The 19,723-nt window shown below is 45.1% G+C and overlaps 1 protein-coding gene across 1 annotated transcript in view; it reads left to right on the top strand.

Annotated features, from left to right (window-relative positions):
• The first annotated feature begins 302 nt into the window (after window positions 1-302).
• The window catches only part of LOC126524340 (uncharacterized), a 193,988-nt gene continuing 174,567 nt past the window's right edge, over window positions 303-19,723 (top strand). Inside the window, exon 1 of the mRNA XM_050172670.3 lies at window positions 303-1,317. Coding sequence (XP_050028627.2) covers window positions 508-1,317 — 810 coding nt within the window. The 5' untranslated portion in view covers window positions 303-507. The remainder of the gene's footprint in view (window positions 1,318-19,723) is intronic.

The following is a 19,723-nucleotide window of genomic DNA, read 5'->3' as shown; positions in this document are numbered from 1 at the left end:
ATTAACAGATCTTCGTCAATCATTCATTGCATGTGCCCGAGTAAGGGCAATAGGGTGTCGAGTAGCATTGCTTGATTGGCGCTTTCCTGCGTGAACTGAACGTTGTCGGCCGCGGCAGCAGATTGTCATCTCCACGCGACCGACAGCGCTAGCGTTGTTTGGACGGCGAACTGCGAAGCGTAGCTCCTTCGCGAGCCATTGGAGCTGCGCGGAGGAGAAGGGCTTGCACGAGGGCGAGGAGGAGCGCGATCGGTGAAGCACCGTCGGCGGAGTCTCCGCACAACCGCCGTTAGCTGCGGCGCGTGCTCGGCCCGTCCCGGCGGCGTCTCGCTGTGCGCGCGCTTCGCCCGGCGTGGCGCGCCGTAGGCACCCGCTGGATCTCTGGCACGCGGTGTCGTTGCCTGACACGCACCTCTCTTTGCCTCTTCGGGAGCGTCGTTCAAGTTTTTTGTTTCAGTATTTATCTCTGTCTCCGTGCGCTCTCACTTATTTGTGCGACGACCTCCTATGCCATGCGGCGACGGCCGTCACCAACGTGCCAACCGCGATTCCATCAAAGCGGTGTTACGTGACCTTCATTTTCTCGGAAAACAAAGGCGCGTGCGTTGCAGCTGCATCTCCCGTTTCACACCGCTCCGCGCTATCGGCTTGCTCGTGGGAGTCGAGCCCGAGCGTAGTAGAGGCATGCCGCCGCACGAGGGAAGGAGGAAACGCTCTCGCACCTCGTTCGGTCCAGAAGTGATATCGCTGACGTGCATTTTGTTGGCTGTGCCGGATGTCAGCGCGACTGTTCCAGCTTACGCAAAAAGAATGAGCTTCGAGGACTTGAACGCGACCAGTAGGGCCGGTGCTCAGCCGCCGACCCCGTGCGGGGAGCTGTGCGAGCTGCCCACGGCGCCCGTCTTCAAGCCCTCGTCGCTCGTGCGAGTGGTGGTGCTCGCCGTGATAGGCGCCCTGTCTCTGGCTGGCAACGCGGCGACGCTGGCATCGATATGGACGCACCGGCGTCGGCGTTCTTCTCTGTACATGCTACTCGCCCACCTGTCCGTGGCCGATCTTCTGGTGACGTTCTTCTGCGTGTTGGCAGAAGCCGCCTGGACGTGGACCGTGCAGTGGGTGGCCGGTGACGCGCTCTGTAAGCTCGTCAAGTTTCTCCAGATGTTCGCCCTGTATCTGTCCACTTTCATACTGGTGGTGATTGCCTTCGACCGCTTCGCCGCCATGCGTTTCCCCATGCGGCGTCCCAGCGCCCGCCGTACTGCCACCCGCATGGTGGCGGCCGCGTGGACTTCAGCGGCCTTGCTCAGCTTGCCCCAGGTACGATACGGCCAAGTCACATTTACTCATTCTACCGTGTGCCAGAAACTTAAGCTGTTGTGAAAAAAAAACTCTTGTTGACATACTACTTCACTGGTTTATAGGAACTCCAGCCAAAAATTGATCTCAATTACTTTGGGCAAATGATTGGCCAAAGTAAAAGACGAATCCTTTTACAATGCCTGCCAACACAACCCCCGCAGACTCATATACCGTCATTCCCATGACAGCACAGCGCCCCTTAGGAAACTGCCATACACGATGGTCCCAGATTTCTCTCTAGGTGTTTTAGTGAGAGCTATGCTTGATCGTTATAGCAAGGCCGATCCAACTGGACTGCGAAGCTTCGGGCGGAAAGCGGTCCAAAAGCAATCGTCGCCTATATCAGCAAGGGGAGTTATGGGAGCTGCGATTGAAGCACGACTATGGGAGGAAGTAAGAAACATGCGAAGAAAAACCGCTTCTTTTTTTAAATTAATGCAAGAAATAGTTTGATATCATTCATCGAAAATAAAAGTCCTGGTCACAGTTACGTACGTGTGGCGAGGAATTATAAGACAACTCTCTTTTACTTCAGCATTAAGAATAAATACCCCTTTTCAGCGCCCGCTGTTGAAGTATGCATAAAGGCGCGCTCGTAAAGCCCACCTTCTGCTATACGCCCCCCCTTACACGTTGTGTTGTTTTGCTTGTATACGCGTGTCTGAGTTCTGGTGGCGCAGCGTTTGCGCGCCATGTTTCATCGTTGTTGTACGTGTTCACCCAAACGGAGTGAGTTGCGACCACCAGATAGCCTACTTTAGCTGCCTTCGTGCGAATGCCCTGGAGGACGGGCTAGGAGTCTGACGATGCGACCTGCCTACAACACCCAAAGATTTTATTTTTCGCCTGCAGAGGAACTATATTTTGCTCGTTGGTGCGATTTTGACACCCGCAGCATTCACGTTTTGCTGCATTATTCTTAGTGTTAAAAGCTAAAAACACCCACCGAGTCAAATTTCCAAATACAGCTCCAATGGTAGGCCACGAAACCAAATTTCACGCCTTTAAAAATAAGATCACATCGCTTATGTTTTTTAACGACAACCTTTAACTTTAACGTCACACTATTTTTGGTTCCGGCGGAAGTATTCCCTCGTCACATACATGGCGCTAATCTCCATGAATGGCCAAGTAACGGTCATTTTTGAACGTATGGCCCTCTTGGAAGCTTCGCTACTAGGTATATTTACCATAGTTACAATGTCACGTTCTTGTTCCGTGTTTGTTTCTTGCCGTTCCAGGAACGTATTCATAGCGCAAGTGTGATGAAAATAAAACGGCCATTTATTTATTTATTTATTTATTTATTTATTTATTTGGTTATATTTTTACGTATTTCTATTTATTTATTGATTCATTTATTTTATTGGAAACGTGTTGTTCCTTCTCACACAGCGTCAGAAAGTGATAACTGTCAAGAGGGAAGAATGCGAGAAACTGTACATGAGGCATGTGGCCAGAAATTCGATATAGCGATTTTGGCACGAGTGCAGCATGCCTGCCATTGTCGGCCTAATGATTAGAGTATTGGGGTGGCCAGCCGCACGACAGTGGTTCCATCCCACCATTGGTTGTACATTCCTTCGTAGGGGAATTCCCCCCCCCCCCCCCCCCCCCCCCCAATTTTAAGCTGTCTAACAAAAAACTGGAGGTGTGTTGACGTACGCGAGTGCGTCACAGCGTGCGCGAAATCTTGTACCGTATCATGATACTACTTCAAATTATCTTTGCGCAGCCCTGTCCAGCATATAAATATATATCGTCGGGCATTATTTGTTTGCTGATTTTCATTCTTTTACTATTTACGCAATGTACTTCGCTACTGATATTACATAAACCTTCATCAGGAGACAACGGCTTTCATTGTAACATCGACGAATGCATCAAACAGGAAGGAAACCAGAGGAAACTATCAGGAAAACACAGCGTAATAAATAGGATGGGTGCCGCTCTTTGGTCTGTATCTCTCTCGTGCTTTTATTTTCATTGCAGTTTTCTTCTGGTTTGCTGGTATTGCCCTACATATAATACCATGTCACACACCAACTGGCCAGACAAATTGAATTGATATCTGTGGTTTTACTTGCCAAGCCTACAATTTGACTATGAGGCACGCCGTGGTGGAGGACTCTGAATTAATTTTGACCACCGCGAAAACGTTAACGTGCCCCCAATGCACGGGACACGGGCCTTTTCGCATTTCGCCCCTATCGAAATGCGGCCGCCGCGGCCGGGGTTTGATTCCGTGACCTCGTGCTTATAGCGGCGCAACAGCATAGCCGCTAAGCCACCGCGGCGGGTAAAAAAAGATTACTCTTCTGTCGTGGCTTTCTTTAGAATACGCGCCGGGCGTTAGCAACGTAACGTCCCACGTTACTTCCACGGACGATCACGTGGCGCCCTTATATGCAGTTACGCCTGGACATTGGCAAATATGTTGCAGCACTGCAAATCTAACAACTGGGACGAGAGAACTTATTGCTTAAACCAGCATCTTGCAGTGCCTACCAACGTGCAGTCAAATCGTATTATAGACGACCGCCTTCTAGGTCTGCCTGTGCGTGCTGCTCACAGAATTGTGTTCATAAGCATCACCTTGTCCACTATCAGGATTTACGGGCATGTACTTTATTCGGTAATTCCTTCCGTTTGATAGGCGAAAGCGAGGAAAATGAGAGAATTACGTGTCTGGTAAGAAGAGTGGATTTGTTGACAAAACGTGACACCGTCATTAATGAATGAAGGCACATCAGCGAATGCCAAAGTTGGGCCCGCTCAAGTGTTGCTCTGACACCAGCATTACACGTGGCATAAATAAAACTGAGGTTTATAGGGAAATGGTCCTCAAAGCTGCCATTCTCTGTCCACTTTTAGGAAGTTGCTCTACAATTTTCTCATTGCCGCTTTTCATCCAATTATAATATTTGAGAAGTTGAATAATTGATTACAACTTGGTATGTAATTAGGTAGAATTAAAGAATAATCAGAGTATCTCCTAGTCAGGTCAAACAACATTATTTTGGTTCTGTCAAGATATACGTGGCAGTAGGTTATTTTTAAACTCGGTGTCCTGTAAATGAACGTCTTACCACACTTCACACTCACACACCTTCCTTGCAGTTTGATGCTCCTAATTCGAACGCATTACAACATATTTTCTTCGACGAATAGTAAACACAACCACAAGACAAGCTCTGGATAACAGCAGAAATTTTATTGAGTCGGAGGAAGAATGAAATCAAGTACTCTACTTAAGCGGGAATACACTCGTGACAGAGCATTTCCATTCCAGCTAATCTCGTACTGCAAAACAGACACCGTAGGGCCTAACCGCTAATATTTTTCTGATAACGAAACTCAGCCAACTTTGTTTTAACGAATTGTCGAAGCTGTTCATTTTTCTACACCATGTAAAACCGCTCACTAGCAGCGCGGATGATGTTTCCCGCGGCCAGAACAGTCCATTATATCGCCCGGCATTACGAAAAAGCTGGTTCCTGTATCGTTTATTTATTTTATTTAGTATCTTTTTTTGCGAAGAAAGGCGAGGGGGAAGGGGTGGGGGAGGAGGTTGAATTGAACTGGAGACCCGTTGCGGAGTGTGGCCTCCGGTCACGCCGCGAAATGGCATTTCATTTAGATGGAAGGAAAGTTCGGGCAAGTTGATATGGATCCATTTCACGGCGATGAAGAGCGAAAGAAAGCACGCGGCTAAGCGTGCGCATGTGCTCGCTTTTGTGCCTCGTCGTTGCCATGCTTTATTGCGTCTTTGATCGTTAAAAAAGAGCATTTCTTTGCCTCTAATGACTTCTTCTCTTCTTTTTCTTTTCTGGCGGGAAGGCGTGCTTGTAATTTTTCTACTATAAGAGAGAAAAATGACACTATTGCATCCCTTAACAATGAGTAGAGCGATTTACTAGGCGTGCGATATGAAGGCGGCGAGCTACACATCGCGAAAAGCAACCTTTCTGTTAAGAGGACTACACAGTGCGTATAACTGTATTGAGCTTCTGCGTGCTGAAATACGTACGCAATACGTGATGCTCGCACCCAATTTTAACCTGACAACGTTCAGGCATATCTTATTCCGTAGATAAGGTATGCAAGCATTAGTCCCGAGAACGAACTACAGGGGCGCTGCGAGCGCCGCTCGCGTGACGTCTGGGCACGGACTTGCGCCTGTCGTCTGCTACAGTTCGGGGACAGTGACTATAGTTCGGGCGGTGTCCGGGTGCGTTCTGCGGTGTTTTCGTTGGTTCCCCGTCGTTCTGGCTGCTTGTATACCTGTGGCGGTCGTCTCAAATGTATTCTTACGACGTCTTCATTCGCGAAACTTTAGGTAAAGAGCTTATTTCTTAGACGACAATGCAGCTCTCAAAGGCAACGCTACAGTGCCAGCCGAAGGAGCGCAGAACAGCCCATTGGGGGTTTTTCATGCGCTGATCCGCAACCGCAAAAACGTAGTACATAAGAATCCAGTAATTGATAACGTACCTGCTGCGGTGCCACAAGTATGTCACAAACGCTGGCTATATATGACTTCTACAACAGTTACTTTGATTTTAATCCGCTAAAACAAGTTTGCTCACGACGAGTGCTTCATTGAATAATAACGAATTTTTGCATTTCTTCAGAGAAACGCTCCGCAGTAACACGAGGACTTAACTAACACTGCAGTTTAGATTCTACAAGCACCACTTGCTTTTTTATCTGCTTCTCAAAATTAGGCTGTTCGTCACGTGTTTATTTTAAGTTGCGGTAATTTGAAGTAAAGCTAATGAAGGCTTACAGCTATTTGCAGAATACGAAAAGGAATGTACCAATATATATTCCCTTTACCATGCTACACGTTCAACTCGATCAGTTGAGAAATTTACTGGTGCTTCTTACTTGAGGAATATGCGTGGCGAATCTGTTTGGCGAACTGACGCAGGCTGCCGGGCCCAAATTATTTAGTGAAATATGCCTTTTGGACCGTTTGGTTGCAGCCAGAAAGACGTCGAAGCGTCAATCATGCGTGGTATGGGACATATTGAAAATATCATAATTCCCCGGTGGAGGGTCAAAAATCAAGTGAAATATGCAAGGCTTGTGGTGTTTCCTTTATGAAGGCTTGCGAGGTTCTCTTTTATGTACCGACGAAGCGAGTAGTTCTCCGTTTGTATAATTAAACAACCCTGGACCGAGACGTGGTGAGGCAGAAGGTGCTTGAATTTTTCTTTTCTAGGCAATCTAAGCTGCGCTGTAGTACTTGGAGAATACTTTAGGTGTTCCGATTGGCACTGTGAAAAAATGCCTTATTGTTTCAAGTCGAAGTAGTAGTGAACTGATGGGTTTCGCGAACAATGGGTGCCTCGCCACACCGACAGTCGGGTGCTACCGTTGCGTGAGGGGTGTGCCGTACTGTCGATAAAGGCTAGTGAGAGCCACCGTGCAACATTTCATCGCTTGCAATTGATTGGCTTTCGATCTTAACCACGAAACGTTTCTCTCAAGTGATTGCTACTATGGTATTTGTGAATTAACTACCTAAATACACTACATGACGCGCCGTCGTGTTAGCTCCCATGAGCGATAGTTTTTTGGAGGCCTCCTTGTGTATGGTGTCGCTCCTACACGTACTCAGTGCTTACTCTTTCCCTTTCTTCCTCTTACTATTCCCCTTTCCCCCACCCCCAGTGTAGGCTAGCGAACCGGATGCTGTTCTTGTTGACCTCACTGCCTTTCCTATCCTTGTTTTATCTCTCTTGGAGGCCTGCTTCAGAGAGAGTTTGTGAAAGTAGCAGCAACATTTTTCATAAGAAATAGTCAAGTATGGCCACTTAATAATAAAAGAAAGAGATAGGCGTGCATTAATACTAGCCTAACTCTTTTTTTGCGCATTAATAAATGGCCATACTTGACTAGAACGACTCACCAGAGTAATAAGAATCATGAAGGCAGCTTCGCCGGGCAGTGTCTTTCTCACACGGATAACATGTTGATGTCATTTACCAAGATTTTTCTTCCATGTAAAATGCAGTGTGTCTCATAGCTAAATACTGAGGGAGTGTTAAGTGTTTAGCGAAGCATCATAGACAATTTCGGGTGTTAATTTGCAGACATCCTTTTTACGCAAAATTTATGGACAGACACGGCGCATATATGCATTGTAAAACTAGTAGACCCCTTCAACGCTACATAGCTTGCGATATATAAGCCGTAAATTTTCTCCACTCACTTTTGAAGAAGAAACTGGTTTAGGCATGGCAGCAGAAAGAAGCCGACATGCCCTTCAATAAGTACGGCTCGAGCCACCCATACCCCAGGCATACACGAAGGGAACAAGCGCGAGCGGCAGCCGAGCGAGTCGCAGCAAGCGGCGTACTGGCCATGACGTCACTCGCGAGAGGGCGCCACTCCGAATTTTCGCCGCTAATATTGTGTCTTGTTCGTCGCAGCAATAATTTAGTGTTCGAACGGACAGCGATAAAACCCATCAGTTCTTTAGCTTAAAAGTTCATTGTTATATTTTCTGGGACTGAGTAATTCATGAGAGAAGCATGACGTTTCGTACAAATAAACGTAAGCATTCAGAAAAAAATAAACATTGTTTTTAGTTCACTATGCAAGAAAACTGCCCAAAACTGTTACAAAAAAAAAGTTAGAGATTTGGTAGAACTTTCAAGAGTACTTTCGCACTTGTTTTGTGTAGCTATTTTGGAATGCAAAATTATTGTCTTTTTTTCGTTGTCTGCACGAGGTAGGTAACGTGTCAGGGTATTTATTCCATAAATAATGTTGCCATATTTTGGCGAGTCTGTCTTTTAACAACTTTTCAGTGTAGTCATTAAGAGTCTTGTCAGCGTTTCGGAACATTCAAGGATTTGACTTTTTCGTGAATTTAATCGGATCACTCTGTTGTAATTTGCAAACGTCGATGATCGGGAATCACATATCTCTAATGCGATTTTTTGTGGGACACCTTATGACGGGATAGTTTGCAGTAGTTACTTTAAACCTTTGGCAGCCTTGCTTGATTAACTGTTGTCGATATTCACGAATTCACAGTAATTAGCAGTAACGCTGTATGCTTAAAACACACTATAACAACATATTTAAAAGACCTCCCAGATTTGTTTCGGTTATTGGCCCCAATCTAATAGTAAATACATATCAGTATACACTTTCCATTAGTACATTGATCTTCGCCATTAGAGCAGTAAGTAAACTTCACAACGAGTTACGCTCTCACATATCTCCGATTGCTCCGGCCCTGCATCAACGAGCCTCAGCCTATGCATTCCTTGCGTCTCCATTGCGTTCCCATCAACAGTTTTCGACTCGTGCAATGTCAAAAGCATATATTTCGTGCATCCCCGTGCGTACATGCTAGACCATTTATTTCGCCCAGAACAACATTAAAACAAGGCGTTACTGTTGTCTCGTCTGAACTGCTGCTGCTGAATACCTTGCTGTCTTAGGCAAAGGTTCAGTAGAGCACATCGTTTTGCATTTATATGCTCTGCTTAAAGCACTCGAATCGTGTAAACGTTCAGTACATGCGAAAGGTTTGGATCTTTTTGGCAGATTTACAAATTTACTATCTCCCATATGGTATACAAGAAAATGGTGAGCGGTGCAGCCATACGAAACTTGATCTTTCTTAAGGGGGAGTATCAATTAGAAACCGGTTGCAATTTATTTATTGCGTCAAACATTTTGCATCCTTGACTTCGCCATTGTCAGGATGGTATTATGATGACGATCGTTTAACCATGAATTTACTACGGTAAACCGCTGCAGAATTTATTGCAATTTTACTGAGAATGAAGTGGATGTAAACATTTGTAAGGAAGTCAACAGCGCTTGCGTGAACTATATAATACTTGAGACAAAAGGACCAACTATAGCGCGGAAATGCAGAAAAAAATCACTTACACTCTAAAAACAGAGAGTTCCGGGCACTCTCTTCGCGGGAGTATCTGCTTGTCCCATATTTCACTCTTTTTTCGAGAGTAGATCGACCCCCTTTGAGAAGAGAATAACTCTTCCTGACAGAGTTTTATTACTCCGCCGCAAGGGAGTGCTTGTACTCTTCCGCAGTATGCGAATACTCTCCCCACAAGGGTAATAGTACTCCCTCAGACCGAGTACTTCTACTCCTCCAAGCCGAGTGTTTCTACTCCCCCAAACAGTGTGTTTGTACTCCTTCAGAACAGAGTGCTAGTAATCTTTCCAATAGTGTGAAAGCAGGATGTAGAGCCATGGTCACGCTAGAAGGAATTCGCAATACTTACATGTGGGGATTATTTGATTCCTTCATCAGCAGCTTCTGCACTTATGCTTGGTGAATGTAATCTGTAGTCACTGAATCACTCAAATGATACATTTTTTTTCTTAAGAGGTCAAAATCTTTATTGATCAGTCACAAGATAAACTAACTAATAGTTTGAGAAACATACTGACAAACACATAAAATCAGATTACAATGATGCCCATGAACTTTACAACACATGTTGTAATAAAACATAAGTACATTCTCTAAAGTTTCATCAATATAAAAGTGTAGAAATATCCGGTATTTTTCAATTCGCTACACCTTCTCAAAACTAAAGTACACAATGGAAAGTTAAGCATACAACAAACGTGTGTACACTGACAAAGTATTGACACTATGATCGAAGAGAAATATGTGCCACATTACTGGTCCAGCAAACGCAATTCTGGCACAAAACACATACACTTATATGGCAGAGGTTAACAGATAAGCTGCTAAGCATGGGGCTGGTAATGTAGATAAATTGTGGAAGAAACGTTTTAGTGTGCCATATTCTAAGACAGCAGCTCGTTTGATAACGTCCTGTGCAGCGTATGGATGTTCCTGACTGAGAGTACAGTGCATTTAGAAATGTGTTGTATATTCTCATGTGAGGCCGCAGGTCCAGCTAGCTTTGCTTATACTTCACATAAAGTTATTCATGTGCCTTCTCTTGGGCGTGCAGCAATATCCGGCCCGGTCTCAAAACGGTACAGAGGTGTATCACAATTCCTATTCGGTTGGCCTCCTCACGAAAGTAGTCTCCATTGCTGTTGGGATTGATCCGTTACATTTTCTGAAAAATAAATTAAATTAAATTTACAATATTATCTTGTGTGTAGCAAATCAGTATAAAACTGCAAGGAGCATTGACAATAAAATCTTCCGCAACAAATTTCTTGCCATATAAAGTAGCTTTTAATTCACATTACGGTAAGAATGCTATACTTCTGAGGAGCAGCTTGCGTAATTAGGTGATCAATTATTGTGACTATTTGAAAATGCAATCTAACTAAGTATAGCATGACTTCAGATGCGAACGAGAAATCGGATGTGGTGAATGTGATGCATCAAAGGCGACATAAGCATATGTACAGGCCGGGAAGTGCACGAAAAAGACAAACAAAGAAGCAAATCATAAATTGGGAAGGCACCATCCTGTTTCACATATCCCTTCCATGCAAGTTAATTTTGCATGCGGCTATGCACGTACTTGCACAATGAGCCAACTACCTGAAACCAAAGCTTATTTCCTACTCAACTGGTTAAGATGCGCTATAGTAAGAAAAATTATCGCACTTCACAGAACCTTATCTTCGTCTCAAAACAAGTGTTATGTGTCTGGGATGATTAATACATCGCCTCACTGTACACTCTATCTGAATTCCAGAAAGTTACCATGTGCAAAAATGCTTTAATTTAATTTAGCCATCAAACTAAGGGGCTTTTACTTGTTGAACAATATATGTTCACATGTGCCAATTGATGAACAAGTGTTCCACACAGGTGCTCTCAGTTTCCTGCATTGAACAGACCTCTGCCTCCACTAGTATACTTGGTTGGCAAGTAGAATGAGTCAGCCTCATCAAAATATCAAATACCTGCCAGAAGCTATCATAGGAATATTTCACAGAAGGAGAAACCACAATTTTTCATTTTTAGAGTTATCTTCAGTTGCAAGTGACTCTGTGGCTTCTAAGATGTAAGGTGCGCACCACGGTGTACGCAGTTAAAAGCCTTAATTGCTCCTTGCTTTCGCTTCGGGATGCACGAGCGGTTCTAATGAACTGGTTTCATGAGCATACACGTTAACGATAATGACTTCTTAAACATGGGATACTCTGCCCCCAATGCTTCCCCTTTCTCGAACCTAAGAGGAGGCCATACTTCTAAAATTAGGTGTAAAAATAGATAAAAGGGAAGACATCAAAATCTGTCTGCTTCATTTCAGCATATAAAATACAGAATGACTGGTTTGTATTAGCATGTTTGCGTTTAAGTGCTGTTCAATTATGTAAACACCTAACCAAGCATGAGCTGTTGCTTTTTATAGGGAACACAGGCACCGTGCTCATTGCGAGTATGTATCATGTCACTAAACAAATATGCAATTTCATTGTATCACTATTTTTTATCGCATGGATATATATGTTGAGAGGCAGGAAAAAAGGCAGTCACTTTTCACAAAACTAATCACCTTTTTTAAAGACACATTTCTAACTTTTCAATGACACTTGCTCCTATGTGTTTGTCTCCAAAATGCATACTTAATTTTAACTTTCCCATCAGAGACATTACATAAATATGCCATGTTAAGATGACTGCCCAGAGCAGGTGAGAATTTTCATCTTGGCGTGACATGCTGTATTTTGATAGCTTTGTTGACATTTATTCAAATGGTACACCCAATATAAATAGTTTTCTTGGCCAAAATGCATGGCAATGTATTTTGATTCCTTGGCGCGCGCTCCTCTGCACTACGTGTAGTCGCGCTGGGCTGGCTCTTTGACATCCTTGTGTCCTTGCAGCTCCCTTCTTGCTTTATATAAAGTGGGTGCCTGAAAAATATCGTGCGCAAAAGTCAACACGATGACATATGCAAAACAACATCAAACAGTCAAAAATAAGGTCACGGCACTAAAAGAAAGTCTTAGCTCTTAGTCTTCCTATGGAAATACATGCGAAACATCTAAATGACTGCAAAAGTCAACGGCTAAAATAATTTCAATTTTGATATTTAAAGAAAAAAGAAATAACCGACAGTTCATCCTCGTTCAGCATCAATTCTACAATACTCCTACTAATAAATTGAATATTGGAGATTGTCAAATATCATAAGTCTGTCATTAGTCTTGTGTGTTGCAAACACCACTTGTGACAGATTTTAAGCACGTGCCCAGTTTGCCCCCCGCACCATCTCTAGTTCTGCCACTGCTCAAGCCGTAATTTGAGGATCATATCTGCAAACATGATGCTTAGTAGGGACGAAAATATGGTCCTCCAGTTCAGTGGATGTGACTGGATGTGCCTACAAGAATGAGCAACAAGGCTTGTTATGGCAAGTTTACCCACATTTCAATACTAACAAGAAACCGTTCACTGCAGCCTGAATCTAGGCTTACTGAAAGCCATGAACTTATTTCATTTATGAGGTGCGCAATGAAGTTCATTTTTTGCAGACTCGACTACTGCTGCAGTTTGAAATGTAGCATTTTACATTCTTAAAGGCATGTAAAAGTTGCAGTTAGACAGCAGTTATTAGTTTATTAGACCAACTATTTGATATTTGTTCAACAGATGGCTGGTAACACGTAATTTAGGAAACGTTTTATTTTTATACATTATTTCTCCACTAAACATATTAACGCGATAAACACATTTTGATCTGCCATGCAGTAGCAAAATGCCCACATTACGCTTCTAACCTCCAGTGAAAAGGTGACTTAGCTTTTAATGTAACATAACTCGGAAGAGCCAACTCATATTAGGAAATGCACAGATATGTCCAAAGCAGTTAGCGTATGCAAAACGCCCCTCCAATTGTAATTCCAAACAGCAGCCGTTATATTTGATGGCGATGCATAACTCGCCGCTTTGCAATTCACGGAGTTCGTAGACATATGCACCCTTTCGGATCTCCACCGTGCTCGAAAACCGCAACAGGAGACATAAAATCAGACATATAATCAAACAATTTCAATACATGAGCAAAATAGTTCAGTCTTAGGGCCAAGCCCCATAAGAGCAATTTAGTGTGCGACGGCGACAAGCGACAGCTTCGAGCGACAAAACGGGCCTACACTTGGACAGATCGCTTGGTTCTGGAAATCTGGAATTCGTCGCTCATCGCCCGGAGGTGCTATCAGCGACTAGCCAACAGCGCGAAGCCGGAACTGGATGTACATCACTCAACTAATACCGACTGTCGCGCGGAACGAGCAAACGATTGAATTTTTATACGTGCAAAGATAAGAACCTATGGCAAAGCGTTCAGAAATATTTTATGTTAGTTTTTTACTGTGAAATACATCAACTTAAATTACTAAAGCATGCGTCAGGCTAGTTTTGACGCGTATATGCAGCCCTCATACCGGCAACACCGGGGAGGTGTCGCTTAAAATCGTCGCTCGCACGGAGTACGACTTGTAGGCGACGAGCGAACGCGAGAACCATCTCTGTCGCATCGCTTGTAGCTGTCGCGCGCAAGATCGCTTATATGAGGTTTATGCTTCATTCAGCATGAAACGAATTCCTCATGCGTTTTAAGTAAGTTCAACATAACGCGCCCAACTGGCTTCTTGCAGCATGCAGCTGAATGCCTGCGGCAACCTGCGGAATGCCTGCGGCAACGTTTCTAACTAGCACTGGCGCTGCACGTAACTTCAGTGGTCGCAGATTACCCATGGGCGCTACACCGTCAAGCGCGGGGCTTTTATATAACGAAAGCATGCCGCCAGCAAAATGACGCTTTGTGTTATGTGACTCCTTATTTAAGCAGCGTTTCGTACACAGCAGACTGTCAAACTGAATAAATTCAAACACACAAAACGCACGCTAAGCACGCTCCGCATAGGCTCGGAATCACGGGCTAGTGAACAAACCATTTTAAGCGTCCTCTCGCCTCACGTCTTATTGAACATACCATGGTTCTGGCAGCGTTTGCGATTTTCAAAGCTCTTGCGGATACCGGCAAGTGATAAAATCACATGCAGATATCGCGACTACTGGCTTTTTCGATTGACATCGAGAGACACACCGCGCTTGCCTAGTCCGTTGTCAATCGCGTCGGCTAAGCGCCGCGACGACTTCCTGGCGATAGCATGTCATACACGCAAAATGCGCACCTAAGTTAGAATTCACTTACCGTGGAGGGTTTGTTGTTATAACCAACGAATGAGGAACCACTGTTGTGCTTTCGTGGCGACGCGAGATGGCTGACACACGATCTCCCTTGGATGGCCTTCGTTTGTGCTCTCTGGACGGATCGCCAGTGTTTCCAGGTCCGACGAGGTAGTGTAGCCCAAAGCTAGAGAATTTCTAGCCGAAATGTAGCCAAACAAAAAATAGCAAATAGACGTAGCCAAATACTGCCATTTATATCTGTCCTTTTATTTGCATACGCATTCTCGCCTTCGACTACGGCAATTCGTTTTTGCACAACCCGTAGAAACAAAATTTCCGTGACGCCGTGACGGTCGACAACAGCTATATGATGCTTGCACAAAGAACACTTCCTGGTTGGCCCGGGAAAATCTGATGTTCCAGAGAATCGCTGCAGAGGGCGAAAAAAATTGACCACGCCAAGAAAACACCTCCACTCCGCAGGGCTGCGACCGTGAGCGCACAATTTCCCGCTAGAGGCCCCGTAACAAGCATAAGTTGTTCATCTGGCTGGAATTTTTCGCAGCATCCATACGTGCAAGATCATTTCTAATCATGGTGTCTACCAACTTGACATTTTCAAGTTCCCTGAGTTTTCCAGGTTTTCCCTGAGCGACACAAAACTTTATTTTATGTCAAGACAGGCTGACACCACGTCACTCGACGCTGTCACTCTCAAGTAAGCATTTCAAAAAATTTAAAAAAAAGCTTTATCCTGTTTAACTAGTAAGGAGTAGCGTTTATTTTATTCAAAATAGAAAACTGAAGGTAGGGAATAGGAAAATGCACATCATTTATAATATCTTCAAAAAAGGAAAATGATAAAGTCAATTGTAAATCGAGTCGCACATTTTCAAATACGATTAAAAAGAGATGCACACAGAAGAAAATATTTTCGAAAATGAGCTGTTTCTAACAAGTAATAGCAAGGTCATTGGTATTAGGCCCGAACTTTCTCCCAAGTGAGATTTTGTCAGTACTTGGAAGGTCAACTTTAACTGTTCTCACGTGCTCTTAGCCCACGCACAGTGCCTCCCTTTTGTGTTTCGCTGCTTTCAAGAATTTATTTTAGTTTCGACGGGGGTCACCTGCATCTTTGCGTCAGCCAACACTTTGCTTTTTGAGCTGAAGCTCCTTCAAAGAAGAGGCGGCACAGTTCCTTTCCCGATCATTCCTCAATGGGACGGTCATTTCTGTTCTTGTTCTCGTTCCGCCGCGCGTTTGCCCCACGGCCCATTTCAAGCATCCTCTTGGTCAGCTGTTCGGTCAACGTCCGATTTTTCGTACTTCCTAGGGGCGACGAAATCGTCCGAAACATCAACTCGCGCAGTTCGAAAATATGAATGCGTCTTTTACTAGTACCCTTGAGGGCTCAAATACTCAAACACACGTCCAAAAAAGCTCTGAAGGCCTGCCAATGCACTTATTAGGCATATCGCTGCTCTTACTGTGACAGGAGACGGCGGGTGCACGCGTGTATAATTATGGAATACGTGCTGTGTCCCGTGCGAATTGCCCCTTCCCACGCTTGTTCAACTTCACCGCAATACTTTACGCATGCTTCACCGCGTAACAATACTGTGCTGAGGCGACGCTGCCTTTCGGGAACCGGCCTTATACAACGCGCCATGCTTTCTACGCTTCGAAAGCAATCGCGAGGATTACAGAGGTGGAGTCGGTGGCATTACTGACAGTGGCGAATTGTTTCAATGAGAAACACGGCACCGAACGGCAAGATCCTTAATAGCGAACGTCGAAGCATCTAAGCCTAGCGTTGTCGATGCGGCGGTGGCTACGGCTGCCAGCGGATCGGCGTGCGAGAGCGCTTGTTCGAGGCGGCGAGATAATCAAAACGGCGGTGTTGGATTTGATCAATGCCGTATCGGACCTGCGGTTGTGGCGAAAAGTACGGAAAATTGGACAGCGAAAGGTTCTTGCGTCTGAAGTTAGAGACATTGTTATACATTGACTCTGTGAGGCACGTGGCGGTGACACGATGCCGTCCGCATTATCGTGCATTTCACAAAAATTGGGTGTCCGGAAAATTGTTCGTTGACTGTACAGTGGCAACTCCTCCAGCCAACGACACGCCGTCAAAGACAATTCGTTACGATTTCTCTCTTTTACTGGAGCCAGTAGTAGCGCGACTTTCAATAATATGACAGTTAATTTCCTCCTGATTGAAGCACAAATTCTCCGAGTTATCTCTGAGTTTTTCTAGACTATTCAATATTCCTGAGAATTTCCGGTTTTCATGGTTTTCGGGGTTGATAGAAACCCTGATAAAGTTCGTGTCGCCAATTTATTTCTGTGATCGGTCTTAGACCAGGCAGCGTTCGACCTGGCTGCAGCAGAGTTCGACACCGGCAAGCGCAAAGGCGTGCAAAAATTTGGAAGGCGCTTAAGCTTTAGATAGACTTCAAAGATCCATGACTGCTTGTCACGCTTCCCGGAAACCGTAGCTTCCTCGCGGATACGCACGCAACGGTGTTGTTGCAAAGGACCGAGCAGGCCGCGCTGCTCGGAAAAGGGGTTTGTGTTTGAGTTTCCGCGCAACAGAATTACGTTTTCTGGTATATTCAAATTAAACTCCGACGCTATTATGTCAGTAGGTTGTGTTTAGGTCGTACTTTCCCATTTTTCTGGTGTATCTTATTTGGACCTAGCTTAATTAGTTCAGTAACGCCTCTGTGCCACGCGGAGGGCCTGCGTGGTTGTGCTTCAGAATGATTTTTCGTTAAGCGACGTCTGACAGCGACATCAGATTTCTTGCGACACGGTGTGCTTAACGTAAAACCGATTTCGACAGGTTTGGAAAGAGAGGCTCACCAGCAGCGTTTCTTTTTTTCTTAATAGCACGCGAAAATGCAGCCATGATTTTCCACCATCATCTTCGGCTGTCTCCTCCGCATGGGCGCGCGAGAAGACATTCGAAGGTGAGAGAGCTACATGAAAGGGCGAGGGGAGGGGAGTTGCAAGTAATACCCCTGTCAACAGGGCAAATTAAGTGCACTTACGGAGACTGCATTCGGCTTTAAGTGCGCTTTCCAAAACCTAAACGTCGCAAGCGGAGTGTACTCGCACAAGAGTGCAATCCGGTCGGAGTGCGTTCCCGGAACGCACTTTGCTGGTCGAGTGCGTACCCTCGCTGCCAGCGCTTTCAACAATACAAAATGCAATCCATAGCAAAAGGACAGGAAGTTCATTCTAGCTGTTGAACAGCTTCTAACAAAATAATCAGAACATAACTAGTTGATACGGTGTTCTAGCAGGAGAAAAGGCGCCACGTCGCACGCCACCATATTGTTCTGAATTTGCTATAGGCATTTGTCTTGGCCGGCCTTGACTTGCAACGCTCTTATGACAAAATTATATCGTTTTTTGTTGAGTAAATATAGATTATGATTGTTTTTGATGTATAATACAACTAAGGCAATGGCATTTTAGAAGTTTATTTCTTAAATTTTAATCTACATATTCAAAAACGTGGTTTTAGTCGCTCGCCATTTTTTTTTTAGTGCGAGTGCACTCTGTTTTCCCGTTTAGCACCACGTAGCATAAGGTGTCACTAAAGGTCACGAAGTGCACTCACCGTAAGTGCACTTAACTTGCCTTCTTGACAGGGGTATAAGCGTGCGAGAGAAGCGTATTTGCTTTCCCGCCCGCCTGATGCACGTTAGATGGACGGCGCTAATTACGTACACTATAAGAACAGTTGCATCCTTTGGAGTGCATATTTGCCTGACAACAGTAGTCGTCATCCGCCTTTCGCCTTTCGTAAAAGCGCTGCGCTCGCTACTTTCCTGTCGAGAATGCTCTGGCATGGCGTTCGTGACTTGGAAGTACCGGGCTCGCAGCATTAAAGAAAGTAAATGCGGGCAAGACGGATGGCGATTATTGTTGAGGCAAATATACAACCCAAAGGGTGCAACTGTTTTTAGAGTGTAGGACGCCTCGATAACACTACAGTGTACTAGAAGGGCGTAACACCACACTCCTCCGTGGCAGGCGGCGCTAACATCGAGGCACCCCACTGCCGTCGAAGCGGAGGGGTTGCCGAGGCCGGCTTTAAGTGCATCAAAGATCAAAACCACCCGCTCAGACAACGGCGCAGAGAAGGGAGGGCTGGGGGGCATTTCGCGCACGCACACACGCACAGCTGTGCTGCCGCTTCAGCGAGCTAAAACATAGCCTTCGAAATTTTTTTCTGCTAGGTGAGAGCCACCTCTGTAGCGCGGTTTAGGGCGCCACTTCTAGCCCAAACAAAGCCAAGTCGCAGATTTTCAGTAGCCCAAATATTGCCACATAGCCAACTCGCCCACGTCGACGCGAAAATTTCTTTTTCTGTAGCCCAATTTCGCTACATATAGCCAAACCTGGCAACAATGCGGATCACCTTTCTCCGGTGCTGTGCTGTTCCGGGATGTTGTGCGTTCGCGCGATGGAACAGCTCCGAGTGAAAAAGTAGAGCGCTTGCTCCGCGTTCCTTTGAACTGTGGCAGCCTGTTCTCTTAGATGCAAAACGGTGTGCTCTTTGCTCAGCGTGCGTGAGTGCTACATCGCCATTTTCGGGGCCAGCCTCCTAGAGTTGAAGTAGAAGCTTACGCTACGTTTTGTTCTCTATTGCCGCAAGAGAAGAACGGGCATTCTACTCTCTCTCAGAAAGGCACTCTCTCCTTTCTGACGGAGTGAACAATGCATTTCACTCCATTCGGCATTTTCTTAGAGTAAAACAACGCTTTCAAGAGTAAATCGGTCCCTTCACTTCTGCGATACCCTCCCTAGTTTTTCAGTGATTGTGTGCGTTAATGTTTGCAAGATAAATAGTTCGCTTTATGGTTGCGATCTGAGCTTCTCATTTACGTTAGAGACCGTGCCTTCCCTAATACCCCAAACGTCCGAAGCAGATGCTGTGAAACTGCCCATATCAGAGGTGACCATAAGTCTCCTAAGTAGACGAAACTCGCTCAGGTTCATTCATGAAATATAATTCTTTGCCTAGGGCTCCCTCATACTCAGTTCACCAAGCTCTACTCAGCTGTACTCACACAACACACACATACACACATACACACAACAACATTGTATTCAACCTGTTTTGTTCGGACTCCCATGTCCACTGAGGCCGGCTCAATCGGACTCAGGTACATGTGTTATACCAGATCTGAGCGAGTCGACTCATGA

Source organism: Dermacentor andersoni, chromosome 3 (genome assembly GCF_023375885.2).
Source record: "Dermacentor andersoni chromosome 3, qqDerAnde1_hic_scaffold, whole genome shotgun sequence".
Lineage (NCBI taxonomy): Eukaryota > Metazoa > Arthropoda > Arachnida > Ixodida > Ixodidae > Dermacentor > Dermacentor andersoni.
Note: the sequence above shows the minus strand (reverse complement) of the source record. Positions and strands in the feature narration are given on the sequence as shown.